This window comes from Prionailurus viverrinus, chromosome A2 (assembly GCF_022837055.1).
Source record: "Prionailurus viverrinus isolate Anna chromosome A2, UM_Priviv_1.0, whole genome shotgun sequence".
Lineage (NCBI taxonomy): Eukaryota > Metazoa > Chordata > Mammalia > Carnivora > Felidae > Prionailurus > Prionailurus viverrinus.
This window is the reverse complement of record NC_062562.1, coordinates 9,847,845-9,858,474: the sequence shown is the minus strand read 5'-3', so window position 1 is coordinate 9,858,474 and position 10,630 is coordinate 9,847,845. Positions and strand designations below refer to the sequence as shown.

The 10,630-nt window shown below is 42.7% G+C and overlaps 1 protein-coding gene across 1 annotated transcript; it reads left to right on the top strand.

Moving 5' to 3' along the window:
• Window positions 1–1,376: 1,376 nt before the first annotated feature.
• Window positions 1,377–2,408, top strand: LOC125160155 (olfactory receptor-like protein OLF4). The gene has a single exon (XM_047848809.1). It carries the CDS (start codon window positions 1,377–1,379, stop codon window positions 2,406–2,408), a length of 1,032 nt encoding a protein of 343 aa, XP_047704765.1.
• Window positions 2,409–10,630: the final 8,222 nt, after the last annotated feature.

Below are 10,630 nucleotides of genomic sequence, written 5' to 3'. Positions count from 1 at the left end.
GGAAACTTTATTTTCTTTCAGATGGATAGCCACCTTTGCCATCCTTTAGGAAACAACCTTCACCAACTAAATTGGAATACAGTGGTGCCTGGGTGGCTCAGCCCGTTGAGCATCTGACTCTTGCTTTCGACTCAGGTCATGATCTCATGGTTCGTGAGATCAAACCATGCATCAGTCTCCATGCCGAGCGTGGAGCCTGCATGGGATTTTCTGTATTACAAAAGGCTGATGGGTGTGCATCTGACTTCGGCTCAGGTCATGATCTCGCGGTCTGCGAGTTATAGCCCCGCGTCGGGCACTGTGCTGACAGCTTGGAGCCTGGAGCCTGCTGCATATTCTCTGTCTCCCTGTCTCTCCTCCCCTCCCCCACTCACGCTCTGTCTCTCTCTCTCTCTCTCTCTCAATAATAAATAAACGTTAAAAACTTCAAATACAGGAAAGAAAATGAACATGCCACTCTCACTTGTCAATGTTATTTCTTCACGGGAAGCTTGTTCATTGGAATTCAGGTAACATTTTACATTGTTTGCGGGAATGATTATGGATCTGGCCAGCTTGAGTTATACTCCCTCCAAACTTAATCACGGTGGCTGGAATGAGAAGTCATGGTAAGAACACAGCCAGAGAAACAATGATTTGTGGTGTGTGTGTGTGTGTGTGCGCGTGCTTTTTGGAGTGGGATTCATCCTCAGAGCAGGGGTACACGGTCTAATATATTCTGAGGTGAATACAGAAGCCAGAACTCAATCAACACACAGTACTCAGGAGGGCTCGATGTCAATTGACAGGAGACTTTGCAAGTAGAGTCTAAAAGACAAGCAGTACATAGTGTGGGTGAGTGACTCTGTTTTCTTGAGGGTTAACCAGCAGCGCCCATTTCCTTGAAACTGCCTGACACCATCTCTGATTCCCCTCCTGTTTACTCCCCTTCCTACACATGCTTCCTGTTTGGGACCCAAATAGCTCAAAGTAGGATCATCCTCGGGGCCTTAGCAGAGGCCATTCCCTCAGCCAGCACACACTTCCCCAGACATGCTCGTGGCTCCTGCCTTCCTTTCCCTGAGGTCTCCGTTCAGATGTCGCCTTGTTCACTGTTCTTGACTGAACACCAATTACAAAATAACACTTGTATCCACACTTTCCTTTACACCTACTCTTGTTCTCTTCACAGCACTTGACACCCTCTGGTGTCCTATTGATATTTTGATTTCCTTCTGTTCATTCTCCATCACTGGATTATACTGGCTTTTGATTTTCCCGGACTCATTGCCTCAACAATGCCTGGAATATGTTTGACCCTCACTACAACTTCTTGACAGCAAAATACAAGTCGTAGCATTGCAACAATGTGAGTGATACTGTTCATGTGAAAATTAATGATGTCTCCCATCATCTTTCCTCGTGGTCAGTGCAACCTCATGGAACCAGGAAATGATACACAAACATCAGAATTTCTGCTTCTGGGGTTTTCAGAGGGTCCAGATCTGCAGCCCCTCGTATTTGAGCTTTTCCTCTCCATGTACCTGATCACTGTGTTTGGCAACCTGCTCATCATCCTGGCCGTCAGCTCTGACTCCCGCCTCCACATGCCCATGTACTTCTTCCTGGCCAACCTGTCCTTTGTAGACATCTGCATCACCTCCACCACCGTCCCGAAGATGCTCTGGAACATCCAGACACAGAGCAAAGTCATAACCTATGAGGACTGCATCACACAGGTGAACTTTTTCATAATCTTTTCAGGATTGGACATCTGCCTCCTGGCCATTATGGCCTATGACACGTTTGTGGCCATCTGTCACCCCTTACACTACACGGTCATCATGAACCCCCGGCTCTGTGCACTGCTGGTCCTGATGTCCTGGATCACGAGTGTCCTGCATTCCTTGTTGCAAACTTCAATGGTGTTGCGCCTGTCCTTCTGTACAGGCTTGGAAATCCCCCACTTTTTCTGTGAACTCAATCAGATGATCCAACTTGCCTGTTCTGACACCTTTCTTAATAACTTGGTGATGTATTTTGCAGCTATCCTAGTGGGTGGCGGTCCTTTCGTTGGGATCCTTTACTCTTACTCCAAGATAGTTTCCTCCATACGTGGGATTTCATCAGCTCTGGGCAAGTATAAGGCATTTTCCACCTGTGCATCTCACCTCTCGGTTGTCTCTCTATTTTATTGTACTGGCCTGGGAGTGTACCTCAGCTCTGCTTCTACCCAGAGCTCCGACTCAAGTGCCACAGCCTCGGTGATGTACACGGTGGTCACGCCCATGCTGAACCCCTTCATCTACAGCCTGAGGAACAGAGATATAAAGAGGGCTCTGAAGAGATTCTCTGCGATGGCAGTTAGAAAAGGTCCAATTGTCCTGCGGTTGAAGAATTTCCCAGGATTGCAAGCCTCAAGGTCTTAGCGTCAGAAATTGCGTTTCGTTTTTTTAAGCAGATTGTAGACATAGAGTTTGTTTCTCTCATTTATTTCCCGGAATTTTTATTTTTTCAACCACTCAGTACAATTTAGTTCCTCATTTTAAGTTTTTCCCTCTCTGTGATCCAACATTTTCCCCGTCATCTTTTTCTTTTATTTCTAAATCGATTTGCAAGCTGTGATATGAGAAAATTAGGAGTTCTCATTTGTCTCATGGAAGTGCCTGGATTTCTTAAGAATAATTTCTTCACAGGGGCACCTGGGTGGCTCAGTTGGTTAAGCATCTGACTTCGGCTCAGGTTCCTGGTTCCCGAGTTCGAGCCCCACATTGGGCTGTGTGCTGATAGCTCAGAGCCTGGAGCCTGTTTCAGATTTGTGTCTCTCCTTTTGTCTCTCGCCTCCCCCCCCCCCACTTATGTTTCGTCTCTGTCTCTTCTCCCTCAAAAAATAAAAAAAAAACATTAAAAAATTTTTGAAGAAAAAAGAATAATTTCTTCACCAATGACAAAATCATTCCACATAATAATGATTTTAGTTTTACTAAAGGAATACTCATTTGTTACCTCTCTGTTGGAATAAATTCAATTTGGCAAATAGGCCATTTCTATTCTATTCTATTCTATACTATTCTCTATTCTATCCTATTCTCTATTCGATTCGATTCTATTCTCTATTCTATTCCATTCTATTCTATTTATTCCATTCTATTCTATTCTAACTCTGGGACCACAGTTTTTCACTTTGTGTCTGTCATTCTTTTGTATATCACTACAATAACTGCTCTTCCTGATGAACAGATAAGTGTGTTTTATAAGAGACCATTAGCTTTTTTCTCCAAATTAGGATCCCGTTCTCTTTTCAGGCTCTATGTCCCCAGTGCTTACATTAGTCACTGGCAAATCTGATTATCCAAAACTTGTCTACCAGTGGAGTCTACACGGAAACAGAAATTCAAAAAAGTAGAATGACTTAATACGGCCTTGGAGTCAAAGATGACTTTGACTATGATAAAGCAAATTTTAAGTTCTCCTTTGTAGGGGCGCCTGGGTGGCTCGGTCGGTTAAGCGTCCGACTTCAGCTCAGGTCATGATCTCACGGTCCGTGGGTTCGAGCCCCGCGTCGGGCTCTGTGCTGATGGCTCGGAGCCTGGAGCCCGTTTCAGATTCTGTGTCTCCCTCTCTCTGTGACCCTCCCCCGTTCATGCTCTGTCTCTCTCTGTCTCAAAAATAAATAAACGTTAAAAAAAACAATTTTAAATTCTCCTTTGTATTACTATGCTCTACATTTCTCCTCAAGCTGTACATCTCTCAATCAAGTATGGAATAGCAGTGGCAGTGTTTAAGGGGTTTTATTCGCTGGGGTGAATGATTGGTTACTTATTGCCGTCAAAAGACTCATAAATAAAAACAATAAAATGGTCCTGAAAGAAATTAAAAAATACATAAATAAATGGGATGACATCCTGTGCTCATGCTTGGAAGATTTTTTATTTAATTTTAGGATGGTTTTAAAATTGTTTTCCAAGGATACCCCATTTTTGTTATTTTCAAATTATCATTGAATCTGTAGATCTTCGGGTTAGTATTGCCATCTTCACAACTTTAATTCTAACTTAAATTTCTCCTCACGAGGGACCTAACGAGGGAAATTTCTCCTAAATTTCTCTTAAATTGCTCTCAGTCTGGGCTCCACATCCAGGACCCGCAACATCAACACCACCAGGGAGCTTGTTAGAGAAGCAGGGTCCGTGGGCCCCTGGAGACCTGAGGAATCAGAATTTGCATTTCAACTACAGTCCCTGGTGAATTGTGTGCACAGTGGAGAAACCTCAGTGTGGAACAGGTTTCCTCACCTTCTCGCCATTGACCCTTGGAGCTGGGTAACTATTTTTGTCGAGTGCTGTCCTGCGGCTGATGATATTCAGAAGCAGCTCTTCAGACATGGACAAAAATCCCAAGAGCAACTCTGGTGGGAACCACTTCCCAGAGTTTCAGAACCAGAAAATCCTGACATCATTCCAATTAAGACTACATGCTGATTGGTTTGTGCCTTTGAGCAGCACATTGAATTCCTCTGAGCCCATTTCTACAATACAGAAACAGCTCATGAAAGTACTACATCATAGATTGTACTTTTGTCAAAATTAAACCATAGAATCCCTTTAGTGTGCTAAGCTAGTCTATGCTGCAGAAAATCGAAACGTATCTCTTATAATTAATAAACACTTCATTATAAGGGAAAAATGACAGTTTGTAACTTGTGATCTAATAATGAAATTCCTACTTGTTTCTGCTAAACTATTACACAACCAAAGAGGTTAGTACCCCAACTTTTTAAAATTCATTTATTAAAATTCAAGGATCCAAGAAGGTCAGGGAGTCCCCGAGGGACTGCGAGGATCAGTAACCTCCTTGCTTCTGGCAGCTTTGCACCCAACCACCTCCCCCGATGCCCAGCAAAAAACCATGTGAGAACACATTTGCCTCCCCCAAAGACGAAAGTGCCGATATCTTCCTAACGTCAAACAGCTTACATATGGCGGGGCCAAGGGAAAATATGAGCAAGGGGATAAGCCAACACTTCACAAAAGGAAGAGCACGTGATTGGCTACAGGGCGCGCAGTTACAAGGTCAACCACGGAAGACTTCGCTTTCACGTGCCTCTTGCATCATTACTTGGGCAATTCGTCTTCATGGGGGCTGACAGCAGGTGAGGGCAGCCCTGTTATCCCTTTCTCTTTTTAATGTTTATTTCTTTGAGAGAGAGAGAGCACAAGCAGGGGAGAGAGAGAGGGAGAGAGCACAAGCAGGGGAGGGAGGGTGAGAGAGAGAGAGCACAAAGCAGGAGAGGGACAGAGAGAGTCCCAAGCAGGCTCCAGGCTGTGGGCACAGAGCCCAACAAGGGGCTGGATCTCACAAACGGTGAGATCTGAGCTGAGCCGAAACCAAGAAGAGGTCTCTTAACCCACTGAGCCACCCAGGCGTTCCTCTCCCTTCCCTATGTGACATCCTCTCATCGATACTCTTGGACTCTGCGTATTGGTCTCTTTTTCACAAACCCAAGGGGCACCTCGAATCCTCATTCTGTATGTCAGCCACTGGACAGAGGCTTCCCCAGACCATGCTCTGTAAATGCTCCCGACGTCACGACAGTCCAGTTTTGTACCAAATAACTTCTTTCACATGATTATGCTTGACCGCATGATGCCATCCGTATATTTATATTATTGTTCTCTGTCCATGATGCTACACAGAAACATATGCTAGTGAAGGGATTTCACCTTCTTTGTTCACTTTTGTTTTTGTCACAATGTATGTGAATATATGGTTAATATGAAAAACCCAAGGATATGAAAAATTATAGAATTTAAAAAATAAAGGATAATGAAACCAGGTTAAAATGACTAGTTTCCAAACAACTGTCCACAGCAAAATTATGTGAAAACTAAAAACTAACTGAAATTGGCTATAAAAAAGAAATTGTTAATGATATCAACATGGATTCATAATTAAATTGTCAATGGCCTACACGCGAAAAAACATAATACGTAATGTTCCTACAATGCTCAGTTTGTATTTGTGGGATGACTCAGAAATTAGGTCTCAAAGTATAAGGACATTGACCATATGGGAAGGGTGTATTTCATTCCATTGGAAAAGGTTGAATTGCTAAATAACATCTAGAATAAAGGGATGTCTAAACTAATACTGGCATCAATGGATATCTATCTGGAAGAATATGAAACTGGACCTATCCCGCAGACACGTTACCAACATCAGAGGGATTATGACCTCAGTGTAAGCGGAACCATACAATATAGCAGAACATCAAGGAAACTACATATAACATTCACAAGTGAGCAAAACCACTAAATAAAGCCATAATCTCAGAAGTAAGAAGATAGATTTATTTAAATAAAATATAAAATTTTTATGATCAAAATGTATAGCAAAAATCAATTGAGAAACAATGATCTCAGGAAATCATTTGAAATGTTGGTAATGTTTTAAAAATAAAAGAGAGAGAGAGAGAGAGAGAGAGAATAACCTATGGGCATATAATAATAATAAAACCAATCAGGATGGTCATCAAACATATGACCTTGGCTGAAACTGAGGGATGGTTTAGGAAAATAACAAGAACTGTCTCTTTCACCCAGCTGCCTGCAAAAGAACTTACAGGACTGTTACACTGTTTGTGCTTGAAACTTTCAAATAGGAGCCAAAGGGTTATTCTGAATTTTTTGGCATAAGAGTAAGTGTAACCAGGTTGAATGCAGAAGCTGAAAGCAGCTGTATTACATATACTGACATTCTGTCACCAGGAGTTTCCCAGTCTCTGCACCCATCCTGCCCAGAGCCTGCCCTGTGGTGGGGAGCGTCCTGTGCCCTGTAAGATGTTCAGAGCATCCCTGACCTCTGTGCACCCCTCTCCAGCGTGACAGACAAAGTGTCTCCAGACATTGACCAATGTCCCCTGGGGGACAAAATTATACTCCATTAGAAACACACAGTGAATTTAACAATCTCAACATATTTTTTGTAGCATGGCCATAATAGCAATTGAATGGTAGAATAAGAAAGATCTTCAAAAGTGTGAACGGCAGTCATTCGGTGAAACTGATATTAACACTGAATAAATACATTATAACTTAATTGAGCGAGCAAACACACAGACACAGCGATATGCTCTGGGCTAAATTGGATTGGGCCTCAGGAGATGACAGATTAATGTTCTCGACTTCCACTCTCTCTGACCCTCTCATCCATGGATGATGAGGCTGAGTTGTCTGACAGGAAGGTCTCCTTATGGAAGTCTGAATCCCTCCCTGGATGCTGAATTCCTCCCTGGATGATAGATTAGAGATCATTTTCTCCTCAATGGAGAAAGCAGGACGGTCAGAGAAGCATCAGCCCCCAGCCAATGTTACTACTCAGAACAAACAGAAGAAAACTACACCCCTTCCTGTCTAAGGTGCACAAGCTGACAGACAGGAGACTAGGAGGTATTTTCGGCACCCTGTGTCTGCTCGTTAGGTACATGTCTCTCTTCTTACTCCAGCATGGCTCCCAAGTGGACAACCCTTTGGCACACAAAGGACATTTCTCTAATGAATCTCTGATCCCAAGAGACCAGTTTGGAAGCAGTAACTGCAGTTAGGTTTTTTGTTCTTCCTTTTCCATGAATGTGACCCCTTCATGATGAGTAAACTCACAGCACCACTGTGAGTTACAGTTTCCTCCAGGTCTATGTATATGGGATCAATTCCTTGATTTCTCTTTCTGTTGCTTCATTATTGGTGTATAGAAATGCAACCGATTTCTGTACATTGATTTTGTATCCTGCAAAAATTCTTAACAAGATACTAGCAAATTGAATTCAACAGTGTATCCAAAGAATTATTCACCATGATCACATGGGATTCATTCCTGAGCTGCAAGTCTGGTTCAATATTTGCAAATCAATATGATACATCACATTAATAGAATAAAGGACAAGAACCATATGATCCAGTCAGTGGATGCAGAAAAAAGCATTCAACAGAATACAGACTCTTTCTTGATAAAAATCCTCAAGAAAGTCGGGATAAAAGGAACATACCTTAACACCATAAAAGACGTACAAAAAAAGGCCCACAGCTAATATCACCCACCATGGGAAAAGACTGAGAGCTTTCCCCCTAAGATCAGGAGCAGGACAGGGATGTCCACTCTCACCGCTGTTGTTTAACATAGTGTTGGGAGTCCTAGCCTCTGCAATCAGACAACAAAATGAAATAAAGGCATCCAAATTGGCAAACAAGTCAAACTTTCACTTTTTGCAGAAGACATGATACTTTACATGGAAAAGTCGAAAGACTCCACCAAAAAACTGCTAGAGCTGATACATGAACTCAGCAAAGTCTCAGGATGCTTGAATGTTTAGAAGTTACCTAACATCATGGCACTGAGCCCTGCATCAGGGCTGACACTGTGGAGCCTGCTTGGGATTCTCCCTGTCTCTGCCCCTCCCCCATCTCTCTCTCTCTCTCTCCTCTCTCTCTCTCAAAATAAATAAATAAACTTAGAAAAGAAACTCTCCAACAAAGCAGTTAAAGCTTATGTGACAGTATTACAATATACACAAATAGAAACTTGAAATATCTACTGTTCATTTGCGTGTGGCTCCTTTAACTCACCAAAGCGCACACTTTACATACTGGGAAAAGGAACCTATTTCATGCGACGGTAGGAAGACTCATGATAGTAGGTAGCGTTTCAAAGCTTTCAGAAGAAACGGGAAGCGAATTCGGAGATAAAACAGAAGACACTAAGCAACCCCTTACCTCAGTGAACAAACCACCTCAGTGCGGACAAAAGCCTCCATGCTTCATTAAATAGAGGCAGCGCATGAAAAAGAAATATTTTGCATAGGAACACAATGGGTGTTTTGCTTCCTTGGGTTTATGGTCTCCTCTGACACCAAGAACATATTAGATCAATCTGTTTATTCCAATTTGTCTTTCCATGTTGACTCCACGGGGAAGTACATATTTGCTCATCAGTTTTTACCAGTGGCTATGATAGGCCTCTGGATGCCAGGCTGAATAACAGAAAAACAACAACAACAACAACAACAGAGTCCAGTTATGAGACACAGAAGCCTGTTTGTACAGTAATTGCCTGACATTAGGTTTTTCAATTCTGAGGCATCCATTTCAAAGACCACTATTCATATTAACACATTGCCAGGTGTATGATTCAGTTACTATACAAACATGCAGGCCCCCCCTCACAAATTGCCCCATTAGAAAGCCCTGGTAATCTAGGTAACAACTGTGAGTGACCCCACTCTTCCTGTTCGGTGCCCACATTCCATTACTGGGCTTTTTGTCTGGTTTTTGCTGTTGTTATTTTTGAGTACTGGGGGATAATATTTTATTATTCTTTTTCTTTAACTGTTTACATGAGTGCAGTTGACACACGATGTTACCTTAGTTTCAGGTCTGCAATACAGTGATTCAGCTTCTTTGTACATTATGCGGGCTCACACAGGTGTACTGACACCTGTCCCATTATACCGCTAGTACATCATCGATGACTATATTCCACACACTGTGTCTTCCATTCTCATTATTGATCTTTCCATACCTCCATTCCCCCTCTTCTTGGCCCATTCGGCCCATCCTCCAACTCCACTCGTGTTTTAAATTCATCCATAAAAACTGAGCCCAGTAAAACATAGTCACTCCCCCCATGGACCCCCCAAGAGCCAGATCCTTCATAGTGCTCTCTTTCCTTCCCTGTTAAAGTCTCTCCCTCTCTGAGACCTCCTTCAATGGCCTTTGGGAATCCCATGTGCCCTCAACATTTGTGAGCAATGAACCTTGTGTTTTTAGAGTCCTCTGGTGGGTGTTGCTGAGGTGTGACCAAAATAAGAACCCAAAGGCCAGGGCAGTCACAGCATAGGCTCTGGTCAGGGAAACACTTGGGGGAATGTCCACAAGCACAAGGGCATATGCAAATGCCTGGCTTTTCCTACCTAAGCATTGGTGTCAATAGCCTGAGGCTTAAATGGACCCCTGCTAGAATTCACATCATCAAAGAGTTCTTAAGGAAGGGACTTAAAAGAGATTCACAGATTCCAGGTGAAAGCAGTGGCTTTGTATTTCCATCTACAATAAAATTATGTAGGGGGCCTAGGGGCCAAGTGTAGTGTTTTTCCACATGAATAACTCACCTTGGGATTATTCTTTGGGGAAAATTAGGGAAATTTTATATGGCATGGTATAAATAATTTGAAATGAAATTATTTTTAAGGAGACCAACTTGCCCATTGTAAGATACAGAAATTTCCAGGCATTTGTGATCCAACATTTGGGAAAACACTGGGAACGTATGAAAGTGAACAAAGGTGAATTGGTATATCAGACAGAGTGGAGTCTTGATAAAGTGAGTTACCTCAATGTATAGAAAAGTTGAATTCTAACAAACAGAAATGCCAGGAAGTAAATAGAAGGAGCAGATTCTACTTCCCCAGTGTGATCAAAGATTAGCAGTTCCTGGCTCTGAGGCTCTGAGCCCTGCAATCATGGGCACGTCTTTCGCCTCAGGATGATTGTCCCATGCATTGCTGGAACCCCAACAAATCTTTTCAGAGCCCTCCTTATGTCTCTGTTCCTCAGGCTGTAGATGAAGGGGTTCAGCATGGGCGTGACCACCGTGTACA